The sequence below is a fragment of the Mytilus californianus genome, unplaced genomic scaffold (assembly GCF_021869535.1).
Source record: "Mytilus californianus isolate M0D057914Y unplaced genomic scaffold, xbMytCali1.0.p SCAF_1, whole genome shotgun sequence".
NCBI lineage: Eukaryota > Metazoa > Mollusca > Bivalvia > Mytilida > Mytilidae > Mytilus > Mytilus californianus.
In genome coordinates, this window is record NW_026262581.1 from 10810265 (window position 1) to 10833159 (window position 22895).

Below are 22895 nucleotides of genomic sequence, written 5' to 3' on the forward strand. Positions count from 1 at the left end.
TCTTTTCTAACACAATTTGCTACATGTAGCTTCAATGTTTAGTTATGACATGTGCTTTTAAGATTATTTAAATTACTTAAGCCGTAGCTATTTTAGGATTACTGAATTCCTTGTAATACAATTTTAATATATTTCAGAGTTTTAGCTGACTGTGGTAACCCTAGTCATCAAGTTGAACCAGACCATGTGTGGTCCCATCATTCACTTCCTGTCACAGACCTATTTATAGGTTCAGGTGGAAACCGAGCTAGAGTTGTATCATCTTCCCTGGATCAAACTTGCAAGGTAGTTTTATAGAGGCAAAATCAATGATGTTAAAAAACATTTAAGATAATAGGTTGATAGATCAATGTTTGCTTAATATTCAGTTGCAATTATTTCATGCATGTTTTGAATAATTGCCATTGATTTACAAAAATTATAAATACAAGTAAAAGCTATATAAGGGTAGCATGACATTTTGATATGTGATTAAAATGTCATACTATCAATAATTATGTGGTACTATGGAATCATTTATTTTCATGGGTGTCAATTTTCGTGGATTGAGGAAATCTTACATTTTCTTTGATATTTGATTTCTATGCGTACAAAGCCTGTAGGAAATTTATAGTTTGTTGAACATTTGAATTCTTGGTTCACCTGTACCCACGAAACCAGTGAAAATTGATGTCCACAGTAGCTCAGCAAAATATTTAAATATTTGATTATTGAGGCAAAATACCGGTATCTAGATATGTGATTAATGAGATAATACATTTTTTGGTTATTTGGTTTGGTTAAAATACAAAGCTTTTTGAATATACACAGTAACAAAGTTACATTCTTGGTATGACATTCAGTAAACTGCATCATATATATATGCAGTCTTTAAAGTGGTATTGCATATTGTACTTGACATTTATCTCTTTCCTTGCACAGATGTATGACCTTGTCAGTGGTGATCTACTTTGTAACCTTGTATTTGATGTCAGTATCACATCTGTTACCATGGACACAGCAGAATATCGTTTGTTTGCTGGTGGAAGCAATGGAGTCATTCACTGTATTGAGATGTTTGAAATGGTAATATTTTTATATTGAAAAATGTTATGTTAAACAAGTGGCACACTTGTTTGTATACCCCATAACAAAATGTTGTAAGCATATTGTTTTGCTCCTTTAGTCCTTCTTTCTGACCTACAATCCAAACTTAGGGTAAATGGTTTTTCCCGCTAATTCCTCTTTCAGTTTTTTAAGCTAAAACTTTTATATCATGCAGGATGTTAGTAAAAGTATAATACTATGGGTGTGCATATTATCAGGATTTTGATTTTCTTTAAATTTTACAGTTTACACAAATAACATTATGTTGAACTTTATGCTGAATAGAAAAGAAATTGGACTTCACATATTTCTATTTTGAAAGTATATATAAAACAAAGTTGCATTATACCAGACATGTTAACTGCATGATGAAATTTAACTTTAATGGTGTTCAATCATTTATTTTTGTCTATAGCCAGTACAAAAAGATAGACACATAGAAAAAGAATCGGAAGACATAGCATGTTTTGAAGGTCACAAGTAAGTAAATTTTACATGCTAGGGTCAAAACTACATGTACATGACAATTTTAAGGAATCAAAAGACATTACTTGAACTACTGCAAAAGAATATTTTGTGTAATGTATCATACTTTTATGTTTTATTTACATAATATAGTAAATTTAGGATTCGAGACTCTACATGTCACTATCTACCACTATGTGTAGCCTGCCACTATGTGTAGTGGTTGGCCACAATCGATAATTGAAGTTTACATTTATTGCATTTGAAAACCTTGTTTTTTCCATATTGACATTTACAACCTGTCACTATAAGTTAAAGGACCTGCAGGGGACCTACTCATTGTCACATTACTTTTGATATAAAAATAAAAAGATACATGTATTTTTGCCAATGACACAATTATCAATCAGAGTGTAAATGACAGAGATAAAAAGCAAGTATAGGCCACCTTACACCCTTCAACATTGAGAAAAACCCATTCCATACAGTCATTAAAATTTTTTTTGAAAACAAGTGACTTGTTTGTTACTATTAATAACGAATTTTATTTTTTTCTCTCAACAGAAAACAAGTGACTTGTTAGTTACTATTAATAAAGCTAATTTTATTTGTTTTCTCTCCACAGAAAACAAGTGACATGTTTGTGTGTGTCTATCAATGGTAGTCAATTGATATCTGGCGCTGATGATTGTAATGTAAAAATCTGGGATGTTTTCAGTGGACAGTGTACAAAAACCTTGGATCATAAAGGTAAAAAATTATTAATAGTATAATGTACAAAATATCAGTCATAAGGTTTAATGAAATGCTTAATGTAAGAAAATTTCATATGATAAAGATTAGGAAGACTAAATAGATACGGTGCAAAATTTCTAGATTATACTAGTAATAGGAGACAAGGATAAAATATGGAAGATTTGAATCATGATAGTAATGAAAAATTGGGATCACTGTACTGGTTTTTGTGCTACATAACAAATTAGTTACTTTACTGTACATTGTTTTATAGTGCAAAATTATCTGACTTATCTCCCCTGATGGTTTAATCAGATTTGAATCAATAGCAATACTTAAAATTCTTTAAGAAAATCATAACATAACTATTAAATATTTGTTCAATCAAATAATTATAGAATAACTAATCGAAGAATTCAAATATTTTTCGATATTTGAATTCTTTGATTAGTTATTCTTTTTATTACATTGGCAATTGGGCCAGACTTTAAAATATTTCTGTTTGCCCAAACCCTACCCACCAGTCTCAGGTGTGGGTAGGTAGATAGGGAAATTCTTTTTTTTTTACTTTTAGAGAAAAATAGGGGGAAAAATTATTTTACCTTGTAAACAACTTTTAAAATGAAAGACTATTATAGAGTTTTGTATAAATTGTCAGACACATATATGCCAGGATCTATAATTTTGTACTATAAGATCTTTTCTATTAACAGTTTTTTTCCCAGCATTCCACCTCAATGTTCACACTTTTTTCTGAATGTTTACATTGTAAATACAGACAAACATTTTAAATGAGTTTATACTCAGTACTACATGTACGAGAGAAAAATATTTCCCTGAAATAAGAGATCACTGATAAAATCACACCAACAAAATGGAACTGCACCTTCACAAACAAAACTGCTTATACAATTGCTTATACACTGTTCAAATATAAGGAGCCTTTTAATAACTGTGCAAAATTCCAGGAAAATATTAAAAACAAAACCAGAAATATGTTATTCCAAATGCATATAGAAAGATTGAAAATTATGGACAACAAATAGCAAGATTGATTTTTGATTTTTGGTGTTTTAACGCCGCTTTTAAGCACTGCTTTTGGGCTATTTCGTGGCGGCCAGTTTTTATTGGTGGAGGAAGCCGGAGTGCCAGAGAAAACCACTGACCTTCGATAGGAAAACTGACCATCCTAGTCAATTAAGATTGGAGTCGAGTGCACCCGCAGGAGCGGGGTTCGAACTCACAACCTCAGTGTTGACTGGCTAGTGATTACAGTAGTAACTACTTAGACCACTCGGCCACCGAGGCCCCACAAATAGCAAGACATATTTTGCATATACGTATATATATATATACATATATATCTCAAAATGGAGGAAATAACAACCAAATGAAAATAGTGATTATCATAAGTGACATATATATACTGACACAGAGTCTGTCATATAACAATTGTAAGAAATGTAAAGAAGCTCTGGACAAATATTAAAAGCTATGAAAATGAAATTAAATAATTAATAAAAAGGTCCCTGTAAATATGCCATGCATGATACTTTTATTGTTTTATATTTATATGTGCTGTACATATGTTGGAAAAAACTTTTTTTTTTTTTATTCTTTAAAATTTTAAAGTTAAGGAAAAACTCCATATATTTGGAGGGTCTCCTAATTTAAGGAGGCTCATACTAAGAAGAAGAATGGAAGAAGTTTATTTGAATACAAAATTCAAATTACAAAACACTTGAACAAAACACTGTTGACAGAACTTCTGTCAGAATAATATCATTTTAATCAAATTTTAATGCCGAATCAAATTCCTGAACAACTTGGATTGGTTCCTCAAAATCGGGCTCAAACGAGTGTCCCGATCGGTCAGAGACAATCACACAAATTTCATCAGTTTTCCGTAGCATGAATTCGTCATCACAGAGTGATGATCACACACTTTATCAAACACCTCTTTCCATGTTTTTGCGTTTTCAAAACGATAGAAATGTTGGAAACTACAGGTTTTGATTTTAATCCAATCTTATTTGTACTAGACGGTAACATGTTGGTTTTCATCCGTATCAATTGGAGGCTTTAATACATAACACAAAGTGTCCTTTGATAAAGCGCGGTCAGATCGGATCAGGTTATTCTATGCAACAAACTCAAGACGGATACGGATACGACAAAACTCCGCAAAAAAAAAACATCGTGAATTTTGAATAAAAAAAGATTTTGACTCGGGTGCTTTTTTATGGGTCGGTCGGGTTAGGGCAAACCAACCTATTCTTTTTTATGGCCTTGGCTTTGTTTTTAATGAAATTTAAGTAGAAAATGTAGGGAGCTATAGTATATATCTTTTTCTACGCATTCACAATTTGTTTTGATCTGACGTCTTGACAAAGCCTGTTGTTGTATGATGTCAGAGGAATGAAATAACCACGTTTATTTCACATATGAAATAACCACGTTTATTTCACATATGAAATAACCACGTTTATTTCACACATGAAATAACCACGTTTATTTTACATTTGAAATTATTGGTTTTTATTTCACATATGAAATTATTGGTTTTTATTTCACTGGGAAATCTATGTAATTCATTGCAACCAATGCAATAAATTCCATTTCTGCATCAAACCTAATTTCAGTAAAAATCTATATTATAGAGATTTGCAATCAAAGATGAATTTACATGCCTGATGGACCACAATTGTTTAACTAACAAATGTATCAAAATTATCTATTTCAGGAATTTTAACAAATGTGTTCTTGATACCAATGCCTCCAGCGCTACTAGATTTTAACCTGCCCAGAAATTGCATCATCAAACCATTCCAGCGCCATCTATACATACCTGGAGAACAAACTGATGAATCTGATGGCACTGTTACTATGATGTTTAATAATTCAGAAAAGGTACCAATAAATATTTTTTATGCAAATTTAGTGAGAGTCATAAGACACTGTATTTTTTCTATTCTTCCAATGAACTGTCAAGCCTTCTCTTTGTTTATCTGTCTGCTTGTCCATCTATCCTGAGACTTTGAAATAGAATTGTTTAATTCCTGGTATTCCCTATTTCAAAGGAGAGGTATACTTGTTTACTTCTGTCTATCCATCTGTGTGATCAGATATCTGTCACAATTCATAGGTTTAATAGGTGTTTGATCAATGGCACTATTCATCATATGGTGAGGATATACTCATGACATGTTTTCAGTTCCTTGAATATACTATTTCCTTTTTGCCAAAAATTTGTATCATTTAAGCATTATGTACACATTTGAAATTTGTTCTCCTTTTTATCAGCAACTACAAGTTTCTTGATGTATGGCACCATACTTCATCTGCTTATGCCATACCCTGTGACACATTTTCAGTTCCTTTAATGTTCTACTTTTGCCAAATTCTTCTATCTTGAAAATATTGTTATATATTTTTCCTCACATTTTGTTGAGTAGGGGTATAATATTGAGCTATTGATCACTGTACAACATGCTAAGTTTGATTTATTTTTGGGGTATTCCATATATATCTTAACATGAACTGAACTATCTATGCAAACATGAAAAATGTATTTTGTTCTTCAGTTATGTAAAATCATCAGCATACTGATGTTTACTTTCTGTCAATCAGTATTTCTGATCTTTGTACGATTAATACTCCTTTACTTGTAACTGGCTTTTCAGAATTGGGGAATTGGGGATGTGAATTTGTTTGCTAATATAGCAGTCTCTCTGTAGTGTTTTAAAATTATTATCCTTACAGGGGCCATCTGACCTTGACTTGATTTTCATAGTTCTCGTGATTAGGTGATAATCTTATTACTTTTAAGAAAACTTCAGTTGTATTTGGTGTGCAGAATTATTGTTCACATATTTGTCTAACATGTTTACCTGACCTTGACAGACCATAATAATCTGAGGGTACATCAAATTAAAGTATTTGATTATAAAGGGAATGTTTAAGTATCTAAAATGTTAAACATTAATTTGTATGCAAAAACGATCATGTGAAAAGATTTGCATAACAGATTTCACAATGGTTGTGTAATAAATGCAAGTGTGAGATTGAATCCTATTTGTGAGAGTAGTGCTTTATAGATTATTTGTCTTCATTTAAAGAGTAAGTTACGGTATTAAAACAATGAAAAAAATCTGTTGATTGTATAAAATTGATCTATTGATATAATTATCATGACTATAGAGTGATATTAGTTATATTGATTAAAGGCAGTTAATGTTGGTTGTGAATCTTTTTATCTAAAACAATTGAATATCAACAGATGATATCTATGATACTTCCAAAAATAGTGCATACCGTATAGCGGGTTATTTTCGCGAGGTGTTTATTTTCGCTTATTTTGGCGGGTCAAGTGAAATCGCGAAAAATAAATTCCGCGAAAATTCTTGCATCGTTCGAGACTTTCTAAGTTAAAGCGTTTTGTAAACTATCTATTTTTCCCCGTTCGATGGATCAATCACAGTTTTTGATAAATTAAACAACATAAATGCCAATGGTCATTGTTCACTGGCTATCAGGGGTTAATTAGTTTATTGGTTACACAATAAAATAAATAATAATATAAGAGTGTAAGGTACGATGTTAGGTATTTTATCCTAATTAATTAGTGTCAAATTATATAAGAGTTGCAAGTCACTCATGATGGTTTTATAATCTAATTAGTACATCAAAGGTCCAGTCAATTTCGTAACTGATCAACCGTAACATTTACAAGAAGTTTGTACACCTTCGAAAAATAACTATGAACCGGTATTCTATTGATTAACTGTATCAAAATATAATAAATAAAAAAAATTCATGCAGGAAAAACAATCATTTAACCATAACAATAGACCCTTGTTTGTCAATTTTTACAACTTTTTAACTAGAACCATTTCAGTATCCGCCAAAATATTTAATTGGGATTAAAGAATCCGCCAAAATAAAACCGCCAAAATTTTTCGTATACTTTGTTGCCCCTAAATCGCGAAATTTTACACCCGCAAAAATAACCCACTATATACGGTATTAATGATAGGTGAAGGGTTACAAAATCAGATGAGTTCTAACCTTAAAATTTCAACATAATTTTAGGAACAATCTCTGGTTATGTGAGGATTTACCCTCTAGAATTATCAAATTTATTTAGTTTTTTCCCCAAAATATTGATGCTTGATAAGTTTTCTTTAAAAAGCTGACTTCAGATACTCAGAATAAAATGTTACATATTTCAAGGATCTATGTAGCGTAAGTGTCAACTTCAAAACATCCAAGGGAGAGATCTTCCCCCAACACAAATGTTTTAGTGTAGCACCATTTTCTGTGCCATTTCATAGGTTACTTACTGTTATTTGTAATAACAACATAAATTCAAGTTGCATATTTTATTTTGGCATTTAACATGTAGTAAGATTTTTGGTTGTTTTCCATGACAGCTGCTGATTCAGCAGTTTTTAACAGTCTTTCATAGCAAGGCACATCTGTGTTTATAAAGGCAAGCTTTAGCTAATGATGAAAAATGGGAAATCTTTTGAAAGAACCAAAGGCAAGTTCAACTCTGTTCATTATGCAACGAAATATATCAATGATTTCATTGAAATTAGGTAGTTCCTCTTCAGAAACCAGCTGATAATCCTGAAACTCTGGTCCTGAAATGAAACGCTCCCGTGTTGCCACTTCAATTCTTTATTTTCCAAACATATAGGTATTGATAGTATACCATTTGTGTGAAAAGACATTTTGCACAGCGCTATGACTTCTTTCAAATGACACCAGTCTCTTATCATGTGAAACTAATCCTCTTTGTACAAAGACTCTTTCAAAGCACTATAATTGCATTTTTCCAGGGTTTTCCACAATTTTCCTGAAAGGAAATAGTTTTGCGGTAAGCTTTTAAATAAGGTCCTTTAATTACTAATTCTCAGGAGCTTCCAGGTCTCCCACTGGGCATAACACCTGATCTGATGAGAACCTTACTGGTCATCAGACAGACCCATTGCCTACCAATGGCACCCCCCTAAACATCAAATCCTAGAAGTGCCCCTACTTATATTTTAGTACCAACTCCAAACATTGTTTTGTGTTGAAATATTTAAATAACCTAAACACTTCCTAAAAGGCATAAATAAAATATCCCCTTCACAAAAAATAATGCAGCATGCAATGATTAAATGATATTCACTTACTAAAAGCAGATTCAATCATATATTATTTGTTTTTATCGAAAGCAGATATATTACCACGTTTTGAAAATTAAAATAAAGGGTTTTATTCCCTATATGCTTTTTATTATTATTTCATTTCATCCTTCAGAATATTGGATTAGAACATCCTTGAACAATCATAAATCAGACTAAAATGAAACACACAAAATAGCAGAAAATAAATCTGTATAAATCAGTAGTTAGAAGATCATATTGTTCTCTTGAAAAAATAAATAGAATTAGTAATTACTAATTAGTTTACATCAATTTTGTAACTGAACATGACAGTATATTGATATCAGTGACAATAGTTGTTTTTATACGCCCGTTTACGGAACGTATTATAGTATACCGTTGACCGTCTGTCCGTCCGTCTGTCCTTCTGTCCGTCCTTCCGTCGTCAACATGTCGGACAATAACTCAAAAAAGCTTTAACCAATATGCATGAAACTTTGGTGAATTGTTTATATCTATTGACGTGAGCTCCCTTTCGTTTTTTTATAAATTTCAGATTTACTGTTTCTGAGTTTTGGGGTTTTATTCATTAAAAAAGGGGGATTTTCCAGTTTTCCGACAATAACTCAAGAATGCTTTCACCAACTTGCAAGAAATTTTGGTGAATTGTTTATATCTATTGACATGAGCTCCCTTTGGATTTTTATAAATTTTAGATTTTACTTTTCCAAGTTACAGGGTTTTATTCATAAAACAAGGGTGATTTTCCAGTTTTCGGACAATAACTAAAAAATGCTTTCAGAAGTTCTCATGAAACTTTGGTGCATTGTTTATATCTGTTGATGTAAGCTCCCTTTAGAATTTTATAAATTTTAGATTTTACATTTCTGAGTTATGGGGTTTTATTCATTAAAAAAGGGGAATTTTCCAGTTTTTGGACAATAACTCAAAAATGCTTTCAGCAGTTCTCATGAAACTTTGGTGAATTATTAATAGCTATCGATGTAATCTCCCTATTGATTTTCATAAATTTCAAATATGACATTGAGAAGAAATTGAACTTTATTTGTTTATAGTCTGACAACAGATTTACTAAGTATTGCGCAACAGCACAGTGTATTGCACAACAGCAAGAAATCTTTAATTGAATATAAATTCAATTCATATAACTAATTTCAAGTTCTTTGACTACATTTATTCAGAAACCTATAATATGTCAAATATTTAATTACAATCCAAATTCAGACCTGTATCAAGCTTGAATATTTTATGCATTTTTGCCCCGACTGTTCAGGGTTGGACCTCTGCGGGCGTATCCAGCTGCGCTCAGCGAAGCAGTTTATTATATTTTGGAGAGAGGAAAGACTGAAATATATTTTAGATTAATCTTTAATTTTGCTTTAGTTAAATGTTAAAGTATGTCACATGATAATCACCATATTCAGTTTTGTCTAGTCTTAAATATTTAATAAGTAATACAAGTCGATAAATCAAATAAATGCCATTTTGATGTTACTTAAGGCCATTATACTTAATTAATGGTTCCCCTGGTTTTAATGGCTGAGTTAAATTGATATATTGGAAAGCATTATGTAAAAGTCTGTTGCTAATAAAAATAAATCATGGCTTTTTTCGTTTGATTTTAAGCTAAAATGCATTTAATGATTTGAGCCCATAGCTGTTTAAATTTAATGCATAGATGTATTGATAGAATTGTAAATGTTCTAATATACCTTAGAAAATTATTACACAAGACAAGAAATGTATCTAAAACCTGAAAAAGAGTAATTAGACCCATTGACGGAGATTGAATGTTATAAAAGTGGATGTGGTGACTAATGATCAGTGATATGAATGTTAAGATTTTGAAAGATTTATTTTCTGCTAGTAATTTAGATGATTTTTATGTTCAGTCATTTCCATGAGTACCTCACTTACTAATGACTAAAGTAGACATTTGTACAATGTTGTAACAGATAATGGTATTGTATTTGAAGATTTGCATGTATCAATTGCCTATTTTGTTGTTGCAAATTGAGTTTACTAGTGACACTTTAGCCAAGCTAATAAACTTTTATCTGCAACCATCAAATCTAAAGTTGAAGCCAAAAACCTCCAGATAAATATGGTTATCTTAATTCTAGTGCTAATGAAACAAAACCCTTTTAAACATACATTACATAAAATTACTTGATGTCTAAGCTTGCACACAGTTTCAAATTTTCAATTATGGAATTGATGCCTAAAGATTTGTGCATTAACCAATCAAAATGAATGTATCAAACATGGTTGCAGTAGTAGTTCTTGTAGTTTCAGGCAGTTCATATAATCCTCTGTAAATATTAGTCTATGTTTTATATTTGACAAAGACAAAATAGAGAAAAACACATGAAAAAGAAAACAAATAACAAAAAGGAAATTAAAAATTATTGGATATAGCAGTATCCTCATTGTTAAATATATATTCTCTTAGTAAACTGAACACTTCCTAAAAAAATCTGACTTAGGTAATTGTTTTCTTGACTTAGAATTAACTAATTGTTGAGCTGTCATACATATCACTGGTTTTATGTCATACACTGACACAGAACATATAGTAATTGCAAATTAAAAGTTCATGTTTGGGTAATCAAATAGGAAATATTTTAAATTATTCAAATGAAATGTGAGTCTTATTGGAGAAAATGTTGTAAGTTGTCAGTTATTGATAGAAAACATGATACATATAGTCACATACGCAGTAAGGGAAAATTAATCCCATTACTTTTCCTCTAGATAAAAAAGTCAATTAGGGAAATCAGATCGTTGTATCCATTTAATATATAAAGAAAATTGACAGGAATTTATTTACAAATTCATCAGACGATTAAGTTTTTAACGAATTATTTCTGAAATAGGAACGTCAGTGTTAAACCTTGGTCAGAGGTGTTTTTTTAGGTCAGATCTTAGTACTGTGTTTGAAGCCAAGTTAATTTTAAATAAATGGAAATAACAGTATCAATAACAGTGCAAATGATTGATTACCCCCCTTTTTATTTACTACACATTTAATGCTTAAAATGGAAAAAAAAGGAAAACCAAAGCAGACATATATGAAAATGTTGTTAACCATTACAAAGAAAAGGCACATAATCTGTCATACTGAATTCAGATACTGTGAATTCATTTATTTTTGTGGATATCAATTCTCTTGGACATTTTAGTTAATGGCTTTGCCAAAGTCCTTATACTAGTCAAGAGATAATGTGTACTTCCTTGAATGTTTAAATTCGTTGTTAACCTATACCAACAAAATCAACAAAAATTGGTACCCCATTAATAATATGGAAATTCACATTATTTGGTTGTCTACGTTGAATTTTTTTCACAGTTTGTCTAAGGTCAAGGCTTGAGACGAATTAGAACTTGGGATTCCCTGCAAATCCTTGAAGACTTAATTTTGACATGAAGATGTCTAGTAGTTTGGTTTGTATTGTTGGCTTTCTGTCATATGGATGATTATCTTATGTTCTTTTATTCATACATTTGGTTAATTTTCTTAGTATACCATCTAATTCCTGAATTGCCTTTGACAACACAGCTAATTATGACTTCCCACAGGAAAATTTCCTGATATCTGAAAAAGGCTAAACATACAGCTAAATATGACTTATCTACACCCATTTTAAACACATACACTCACGAAAAAGTTCCTGAAATGTCTTCAATAGTAGACAAGTGTCAATTTCATATTTCAAGCTTTAATTTGCTACATTATTTATGATATAATTTAGGACAATCAGTGACACAAAGTTTCCTGACTTGAGACAGGAACATAACAGGGGCAGGGTTAAACTTTTTTTTAAGAGTGCTCAAAAAGGTGAAAACAAGTCAAATTAAGTACTGTGGATTCATTATTATTCATGGGATTCCAATTTTCACAGATTCCTTGGGAATACATGAAACACAAGCTTAAATGTTCAATGAAGTGTAAATTTTCTATAGGCTTGTATGCAAATTTTGGCAAAACAATGAAATCAAATATCCACAAAAAAATAATTTTTCCTCAATCCACGTAAATATGTACCCCACAAAAATAAATGAATCCACAGTAACATATGAAGGAGAAGATAATAACTTTTAGTTATTTATTAACATTGACTTATGACCTTCCATTAACTTCCCGATACAGCAATAATATACATTGAATATCTACTTAATATCTTTAGTCATTGATAAGAGATTTATTTACAAATGTACCAAACTGACACTTTCAGCAAAATTGATTAAATATTAGAGAAATATTGTTACTTCTCTGATAATGATTTACGCTTCTGGTAATCATGTTTAAACATCCTGTATTGAGAGAATTTAGTTAAATTTGCATTTGTGGATGTCTGTGATGAAAAGCATGATCTAGAAAGGTAGAAATATTGTAAATTTACAGAGAAACTATCTTGTAATGTCTATTCTCTTGTCTAGTTCTCTTGTCTAGTAATCAGTTTTAGGTCATAGCATTGAAATTGTAAGGACACATGCTCCTAACTAGAAGTACAGAATTAAGACTGAATCTTCTGATACTATGCAATTTTTGGTAATCAATTGTCTGTTCAACTGTCTTGTTCTTGTACTATGACTGTACATTTGTATTGTACATACTATTTGATATAGTTCTTTATTTATTTAAAGAGGATCAACTACAGCCAGAGGTTACATGTGGATCTCCTCAATATATATACATAAATCTTGTCTGAAACATCTGTATTTTACATGTTGTTTGACTGTACATCTGCGGAGGTCCCAACAATATGCCTGACCTCCTGACCTCCTGACATTTTGTTATTTGCCTGTAAATCTGTTTTGTCCTTGTTATTTGCCTGTAAATCTGTTTTGTCCTTGTTATTTGCCTGTAAATATGTCTTGCCCTTGTTATTTGCCTGTAAATCTGTGTACATCTGTTTTGCCTTTCTTATTTGCCTGTAAATCTGTTTTGCCCTTGTTATTTGCCTGTAAATCTGTTTTGCCCTTGTTATTTGCCTGTAAATCTGTTTTGCCCTTGTTATTTGCCCGTAAATCTATTTTGTCCTTGTTATTTGCCTGTAAATCTGTTTTGCCCTTGTTATTTGCCTGTAAATCTGTCTTGCCCTTGTTATTTGCCGTTATTTGCCTGTAAATCTGTTTTGTCCTTGTTATTTGCCCTTAAATCTGTTTTGCCCTTGTTATTTGCCTGTAAATCTGTTTTGTCCTTGTTATTTGCCTGTAAATCTGTTTTGGCCTTGTTATTTGCCCGTAAATCTGTTTGGTCCTTGTTATTTGCCTGTAAATCTGTCTTGCCCTTGTTATTTGCCGTTATTTGCCTGTAAATCTGTTTTGTCCTTGTTATTTGCCCGTAAATCTGTTTTGCCCTTGTTATTTGCCTGTAAATCTGTTTTGTCCTTGTAATTTGCCTGTAACTCTGTTTTGTCCTTGTTATTTGCCTGTAAATCTGTTTTGTCCTTTTTATTTGCCTGTAAATGCCTGTACATCTGTATTGCCCTTGTTATTTTCCCGTACATCTGTCTTGTTCTTGTTATTTGCCTGTACATCTGTCTTGCCCTTGTTATTTGCCTGTACATCTGTCTTGCCCTTGTTATTTGCCCGTACATCTGTCTTGCCCTTGTTATTTGCCCGTAAATCTGTTTTGCCCTTGTTATTTGCCTGTACATCTGTTTTGTCCTTGTTATTTGCCTGTAAATCTGTATGTCCTTGTTATTTGCCTGTAAATCTGTTTTGCCCTTGTTATTTGCCTGTAAATCTGTTTTGTCCTTGTCTTGCCCTTGTTATTTGCCTGTACAGCTGTCTTGCCCTTGTTATTTGCCTGTAAATCTGTTTTGCCCTTGTTATTTGCCTGTAAATCTGTTTTGTCCTCGTCTTGCCCTTGTTATTTGCCTGTACAGCTGTCTTGCCCTTGTTATTTGCCTGTAAATCTGTTTTGCCCTTGTTATTTGCCTGTAAATCTGTTTTGTCCTTGTTATTTGCCTGTATATCTGTTTTGTCCTTGTTATTTGCCCGTAAATCTGTTTTGCCCTTGTTATTTGCCTGTAAATCTGTTTTGTCCTTGTTATTTGCCTGTAAATCTGTCTTGCCCTTGTTATTTGCCTGTAAATCTGTTTTGTCCTTGTTATTTGCCTGTATATCTGTTTTGCCCTTGTTATTTGCCTGTAAATCTGTTTTGCCCTTGTTATTTGCCTGTAAATCTGTTTTGTCCTTGTTATTTGCCTGTACATCTGTTTTGTCCTTGTTATTTGCCTGTAAATCTGTTTTGTCCTTGTTATTTGCCTGTAAATCTGTCTTGCCCTTGTTATTTGCCTGTACAGCTGTCTTGCCCTTGTTATTGCCTGTTAATCTGTTTTGTCCTTTTTATTAACTGGATTTTCAAAAGAAAAATTGGTTATTGATTTGGGAATGTACGGCGGGCGGGCGTGTTGGCGGCTGCCAAACAGTGTCCGTTCATTAACATGAAAAAGCTTTGATGAAATCTTTTCAAATTTAGATATATTGTTTCCTGTGACTTAATGAAGGTCAAGTTTAATTTTCACCATTTTAGCTTTTCTTGTATGTCTATACATATGTTTTGTCCTTGTTATTTGTATATAGTTTTGTCTTATTTGTGATATTCATTTGTTCATCTGTCTCTTAATGCAATCTGTCTGCTCATTGGTCTTGTTTGCCATTTGTCTGTACATCTGTATATTTTTTTCTTCGGCTAATGTTGACATCAGGAATCTACCTTCTGATATTCTGTCCATCATAATCATGCCTTTAATCTTCTGGATATTATTTGTTTATATGGACCCAGTTAGGAATAGTCACATATCATTATCAGTATGCCATATATTTTACACACTGTTTTCAAATTTCTCGATTCATTTGTCTCTTTTTTTTCTATTAATAAACAGATAAACCGTGGGAGTTTATTAATTTCCTTGTACAACACATAGGATTTTTTACTTCTTTATTTTTTTAAGTATTTTACCTTTCTTTTTGTTTTTTCAGATTGAATCTGTGGTTGATTATATGTCAGATGTTTCATCATATTTGTCACAAGTAAGTACAGTATGAATATGACAATATGTAGATTGGCAATTTTTTTAAAAATTTTAAGTGTTGAGTTATAAACACTAATTAAATTTTGTGATTTAGCCTGGTGAGTTGCCACTTTTTTTCAGTAGTTTTTGGTATTGATATTTACTTTAAATCTTTTTACTATAGTTAAATATTTTCAAAGCTTTTTCAACATGTTCAAATGAGTTTTAGAAATCCTTGTCATCCAACATCTAGCCCTTTAATTTTGTAAAAAATATATAAAGTTGACATACGAGGTACGATAAGGTTGTTGCAGTTCTGTTTAGAGCATTTGGATTCTATGCTCCAATACCTTATAAGTATTTTCTTTACTTTTTGTCTGGAGTATAGCTGATTAACATTAATGAGCATTTTCAGTGGAATCATATGTCAATATGTGATATTCTTCCAGATTACAGTATTATTTCTCATTTCTGCAAGGTAGCTTTATGATAATTTTTATAAGAGAGAGAGGAGAGGCGGGAGATACCAACGGAATATTCAAATTCATAAGTGGAAAACGAAATAAGCAATGCCATGGCAAAAATGAAAAAAAAGACCAATAGAAAACAAATGGAAACGAGGAATGTGTCAAAAAGACAACATGATCAAAGGGCAGAAAACAGCCCAAGGCCACCAATGGGTCTTCATCACAGCAAGATAATCCCGCACCCAGAGGCGGGCATTTGCTGGCCCATAAACAATAATGTATACTAGTTCAGTGAAATGGACTCCACACTAAACTGTTTTACATACAAAATGATCCAAAATTATAAAATGCATAAGACTAAGAAAGGCTAGAGGTTTCTGACTTGGGACAGGTGCAAAAATGCAGCTCAGTTAAACATGTTTTGTGAGATATCAACCCTCCCCCTATACCTCTAGCCAATGTTGAATAAATTAACACACAGCAAAACTCACAGTAGAACTCAGTGCAAAGGAAGTCTTGAGTCCAATGTTAGAATAGGTAACAGAAGAAACTAAGCAAAATGACAATGATAACATAAATTAACAAAGGACTACTAGCAGTTACTAACATGCCAGCTCCAGATTTCAATTAAACTGATTGAAAGATTATGTCTTCATAATATGAAAATCAACCACAACAGTCTACAAAACACAAGACTGAGGAACACGAACCCAATCAAACATTACTTCAAAAAACATGTAAATTTTGTTATATTAAAACTTGTTACAGCACCTAAGAATCAGTGTGCAATGATAGAAATAACACCATTCTTTTTGCAAGGTATAGATACAAAGGAAATGATAAAATCATGGGAAATCATGATTGATGACAAAAATTATCAATATATTTCACCATAATTATAAGAGGATTTGTTTTGTTCATGGGCATGCATCTATACATGCTTATATCAGCTTAAATAAGGCAGAAAGAAGGCTCAATGTAAGATTTGTCATTCGTTTTTTATATTTGATGAAATCAAATATTATTGTCTGTTAAAAGACTTAAAAAGGGCAGACACATATTCTATTTTCTGCATCAATGCTTGATGCTTAGCAGTATATTAAGTGTTTAAGCATTTGCCTGAAAAATAATATTTCAATGTTATAACATATAAAAGTTCAGTTTTAGTAAGTTTGCAAGGCCAATCACAAATCTATTAAGCATTTACATCAGAAGAGATAACTCATATCCAGCTTGCTTTTATACAAATGAAGGCTAAGAGTAAGCTGCACTAAAAAAAAGCAAGATGATTGAACTATTGAGTATCTTTTTTCATGCTGTAACCTTTTGTAGCTTTCTATATGGTATGAGTTTTGCTCATTGTTGAAGGCCATATTGTGACCTTAAGTTGTTAAAATTCTCAGCCTTTGGTGAATATATTTGTCTCATTGGCAGTCATACTGCATCTCATTATTTTATATTGTTTAATGTATTACATTGTACCAAGATTTTAACCATATATTTTTCATCTCATTATAAATGAATTATAAGTTTAACAAATTTTATGTATCTTGAGTAGATTAATAGTAAAGTCAACTAGTTGACATTATTTCAAATAAAAAGAAGGCAATGCCAAAACACAGTATTAACAGTGCCAGACACTGTTAATTGTGCCTTTTGTTATCACCTACTTTTTATTCGTCATATTTTTTCCGTCTGATACACATAAGTAATATGGCTTCAACTAACATAAGATACATTGGAGCTTTTGTGTTTAGAAACCTCTGTCAGTATTGTCTCTATTACTCATTTTAGTTGTCATTATACATTCTGTCTCTCTACTATTATTTATCTTTGTATGTTTACAGAAAACAGTCATTTAACAATCTGTCTCTCTACTATTATTTATCTTTGTATGTTTACAGAAAACAGTCATTTAACAATCTGTCTCTCTACTATTATTTATCTTTGTATGTTTACAGAAAACAGTCATTTAACAATCTGTCTCTCTACTATTATTTATCTTTGTATGTTTACAGAAAACAGTCATTTAACAATCTGTCTCTCTACTATTATTTATCTTTGTATGTTTACAGAGCACAGTCATTTTACAATCTGTCTCTCTACTATTATTTATCTTTGTATGTTTACAGAACACAGAACTATCTGATCCAGCAGAAGAACTTGCCAAGTGTAAAGAAGAAATAGCCAGGCTGAAGTCAGTCAATCATAAACTGTTTCAATTTGCTGCAAAGGAAATTCTTCATCAGGATGACCAAATTACATAAAATTGTATTCCATTTAAGTGTTTAGTTGTTACTTTTACACATCATTGTTTCTCTAAATGGACCCTATAACAAGCGTAAAAACTGTACAGAATGTTCCAACTTATGCCATGATAATATTAAAAGCTGACATTAAAACAGGTATACAATTGGTTTAAAAGGGTGCAATCAAAAACAATGCCAAAGAACAACAGACAAACAGACAACCCATGATGAAAACACAAAAGACAAAAGGTCATCAAAACACTACACAGAAAACTTAGGACACAAACAAATGGGGGATGAACGCAGGTGGTCCAGAAAGTTTAGCAGTTCCTGCTTCACTGGTGGCACCCATTTCAAAATTTTACTATTGATTTAATAAAAAAATCAACAAATGCTCAAATCTATATAAAATATAAGGACATGGTATGAGGGCTATTTCATTAAAATGTATGTGGGAGGGTAGGAAGGGAAGATTAATTATTGAATGTGGGTCATGGGTCTTTTTTCAGTATGTGTCTATTACCATTATGCAAAATTATCTAAAAAATGGTTCTTGGTTGAAGGGATATTTTGAAAGTCCCTTCCTACCCTCCCACATACATTTTAATGGAATAGCCCTGAGTGCCAATGGAACATCTATCCACAAGAGTCCAATTGACGTGGATGTTAGCAACTATAGGTCACTGTAGGGCCTTCATTAATGAGAAAACCATTACTGTATAGTAAGTTTTAAAAGGCATAACAAAATAGGAAGTGTTTCATATGAGAAAACTAATGGCCTGATTTATAACAAAGCAATTAACAAAAAACAAATATGACAAACATGGACTAATAACAACCACTACATTACATGCTTCTGATTTCATTTGGGACAGGCACATACAGAATGTATTTTAAAATGTTGTTAGTGCTCAACCCGACCCTAACCTGGGATAGTGCAATGGTGTTTCAGTACAACATAAGAACAAACTTTAAAAAAGAGTTGGAAATGGCTTTCCTCAATAGATTGGTACAAGGTACAAAAACAACTCGCATAAAAACAATAGTCACAAAGAATTGTTCTAGTGTTTTCACATTTACTGAAAATAAGTTCAAAGCCAATTGCAATAAAAAATTTAAAAAATGTCCTCCCAGACTAATTATCAGTCAGTACACATCCAGCAGATTTATTGTAAAGATGTCATAAATAAAAGGAAAAGCATGACCTTCTGCAATCTCAAAATATAAGTAAACAGTACCGACAGGATCTAGAATCCTATGTTTTCATAACTGTATAGTAATACATATTTAGTTATTTTTATACGCCCGTCAAATTTCAAATTTTTGACGGGACGTATTATGGTATACAAATGTCCGGCGTCCGTCTGTCTGTCTGTCTGTCCGTCTGTCTGTCCGTCTGTCTTTACGGCTTAAACATGTCGCACCGTAACTTGAGAATGACTTATCAAAATTTCATGAAACTTAACATAGTTGTTTCTTATGATGGTCAAACGATCTGTATACTTTTTGGTGAAAATAAGATTAAAACTTTTTGAGTTACGGGACTTAGTAACTAAAACAGGTGTGTGTTTTTTTTTTTTTCACATGTCGCGCCATATCTCAAAAACAGTTTATGATTATTGCTTAAAACTTTACACACTTCTTAGTTATATTAACCTTAAGATCTGTATACTTTTTGGTGATGATTCAAAATTTTATTTTTGAGTTATTGAGTATTTTGTAAAAAAAGGGGAGGGGTTTTTCACATGTCGCGCCGTATCTCAAAAACGATTTATGAGTATTGCTTAAAATTTTACACACTTTTTAGTTATATTAATCTAAAGATCTTTATACTTTTTAGTTTTGATTCAAAATTTTATTTTCGAGATATTGATTTTTTTGTAAAAAAAAAAAGGGTGTTTTTGCATGTCCGACGTATGTCAGAAACTATTTATGCTTATTGCATAAAAATTCACACACAAGACGACGGGCGTATCATGCGCTCATGGCACAGCTGTTTATTTAGTTTATCAAAAACAAAATCTATGTTAGTGACAATATAAACAAAATTTTACGGTGTTATATTGATCTTTTAAGAAAAAGTTTATTAAAAGGATCAATAAGTTTACATGCATTGTATCTGATTTGACGGACACTACTGCGAACAACATCACAGTAAAAATTAGGATGTGATATCCTGTTTTCAATACATAAAGTACGGTACAGCCGAAAGAAATTTTTGTATGTATGAAAAATTACGAAAAAATTTAAAAAGAGGGGTTAGATACCAAGGGAACATTCATAACTCATAAGTGAAGAAAAACCGACAACACCATTGCAAAAAAACCAACCCAAAAGACGAAGTTCACCAAACACTACACAGAAAACTACACTGAGTGACAAAACCCCATCAAAAACTGGTAGTTATCTCAGGTGCTCCAAAAAGGTAAACAGATCCTGCTCCCCTAGTGTTACATGTCGTGTTACTCATGGTAAGTACAAATTCGGCCACGAGGGTTATTTGATGATGTCGCACTGGAGGTAAAGAGGACAGAATTGTTATTAAGACAATTGGAATGCATCCATGGTCATCTGTGACACTGATCGACATTCCATAACGTGGGCCAACGGCAACTCGTGATGGCGTCCTTTAAACGTTTAAAGGGATGACCTCAACTTGGAACCCATAGTTCAACTGTCAACTGGGAGATATATACTCCATAAAAAGCACTGCTAGAATTTTAAGTATTTTGTGGAAACGACATCCCTATCTAAGTAATTTACCAATTATACTTATAGTACGTTAATTGAATCGAAAACATCACCACCGACAGGAACACAGCAAATGACTGGCGAAATAAGAAAGGGGTCCATGGAATTCCACCATCAATTTAATGTTAGTGAGTATGCAGGAGGATACAGGATATATGATTCTAAAATATCTTGCAAATGTTGAACTATGTTAAACCTGCCCACTAGGACATGGTCCAGTGACTTTGAATTAATAAGCAATTTTCAATGTTATGTTTTCTGCTTAAGTCAGTTTGATAGGATCTACTTGTGATAGATCAGTGATATTTTGTATGCAGTTATATTACTATTTGTACATATCAGTTTGATGACTATTTTGAGGCCCTGCTCCCTAGGACATGGTCCAGTGACTGAATTAATAAGCAATTTTCAATGTTAAGTTTTCTGCTTAAGTCTGATTGATAGGATCTACTTGTGATATATCAATAATATTTTATATAAAGTTGCATTATTATCAGTACATATCAGTTTGAAGATTATTTTCAGGCCCTGTCTACTAGATAATGGTCCAGCGACTTGATTAATAAACAACAGTTTATTTTTCTATAGTAGACTGCATATAAGTTGTAGGTGCACTCTATGAATTGAACCCTGGATAGTATCTCATACTATTACCGCAAAGAATTGCCATGTCGATTGTAAACTTATTGCAGAACTTTCTTTTTATATTCACAATATGTGTCATTGCCATTAACTTCATGCACTAGTAGTAAACAAAAATGACATTTCTTTAATGTCAACCTTAATTTGCTAGTGTTCCTATTTCACGCCCACAATTCAGAATATAATCTTAGACATGATCAGTGAATCTTTGATTGTTGGCTTTTTCGCTGTAAGTAATCGATACAAAACCATTTGTTGTGAATTCTTTACTGGAAAAAAAAATAGAAATTAAAGACAGTTGTTCAGTTGCCTCCATGACACATCATGATACTGCCATTTTGTGAACCTCTTTGTGAATAAAATAGAAATACATTCTGGATGCTGGCACATTGAGCGCTTTTGGTACACATTTTCTACCAATGCTGTGTTGTGATATTGAGAAAATGTCTTCGAAATAAACATCGGGTATGTAACTTTATGACAAATCTGAGGTCTGAGATGTTCATTTTCAGAGAAGAAATGTTAGAGGTACCTGTATCACTGGCACTTGTCTCTGAAATTTTCCCCCCCTATATACCTTAATATAACACGTGTTATTTTAAGGTATATAGGATTTTTTTTCAGAGACAAGTGCCTCTGACCTGTATATGGTATTGTCATGTCCTGGGTGATTCATGTTTTGCAGGGTCCTGTATTAACTACAGCTCATCACTAATGAGATTACAATGCCATTGTCAAATCTGCACAGTTAATGTTATTACGGATTGATGTTAGATTTAGCGTAATACCATATGTATTTGTATTCGAATTTCCTTTTCCTGTAACAAATTATCAATTCATCATCAAAGCCACACTAATTGCTTATTATACTTCAAAAGTCTATTACAATATGTATCTCATCTAGCTTTCATTAAGCCAATTTAGATATAATTTGTTCAAATATGTTGCATTCTCTGATTCAATGTTTTGATATTTGTTTAATAAGCTATAAAGCTCTGGTAGACTTAGTCGGTAACTGCGAGTACTCTTATTTCGGTGCTTTGTGTCTATTGATTTTATGTTAGTTGTTTTGTGCCTCGTATCGATCTTTTAGGTAAAGCAAACTGCAACTGATTTTTACAGTTGTTCTTATGTTGTGCTGTATCACCGCTGGGTGAGGATCGAGCGCTCATAAACATGTTTAACAACGCCACATTATGTATGTGTCTGGCCAAAGTTAAGAGCCTGTAGTTCAGTGGTTGTCTTTGGTTCATGTCTATCATGTTTGTATTTCGAAAATTGTTTTGTTATGAATTAGGT

The 22895-nt window shown here is 32.1% G+C and overlaps 1 protein-coding gene across 1 annotated transcript in view; it reads left to right on the plus strand.

The window, feature by feature from the left end:
• LOC127699641 (WD repeat-containing protein 18-like) overlaps window positions 1-18233 on the plus strand; it is a 35347-nt gene extending 17114 nt beyond the window's left edge. The window contains exons 5-11 of the mRNA XM_052203056.1: window positions 138-285; window positions 922-1065; window positions 1502-1566; window positions 2177-2301; window positions 5030-5196; window positions 15456-15506; window positions 18087-18233. Coding sequence (XP_052059016.1) covers window positions 138-285; window positions 922-1065; window positions 1502-1566; window positions 2177-2301; window positions 5030-5196; window positions 15456-15506; window positions 18087-18221 — 835 coding nt within the window. The 3' untranslated portion in view covers window positions 18222-18233. The remainder of the gene's footprint in view (window positions 1-137; window positions 286-921; window positions 1066-1501; window positions 1567-2176; window positions 2302-5029; window positions 5197-15455; window positions 15507-18086) is intronic.
• The last annotated feature ends 4662 nt before the right edge of the window (window positions 18234-22895 follow it).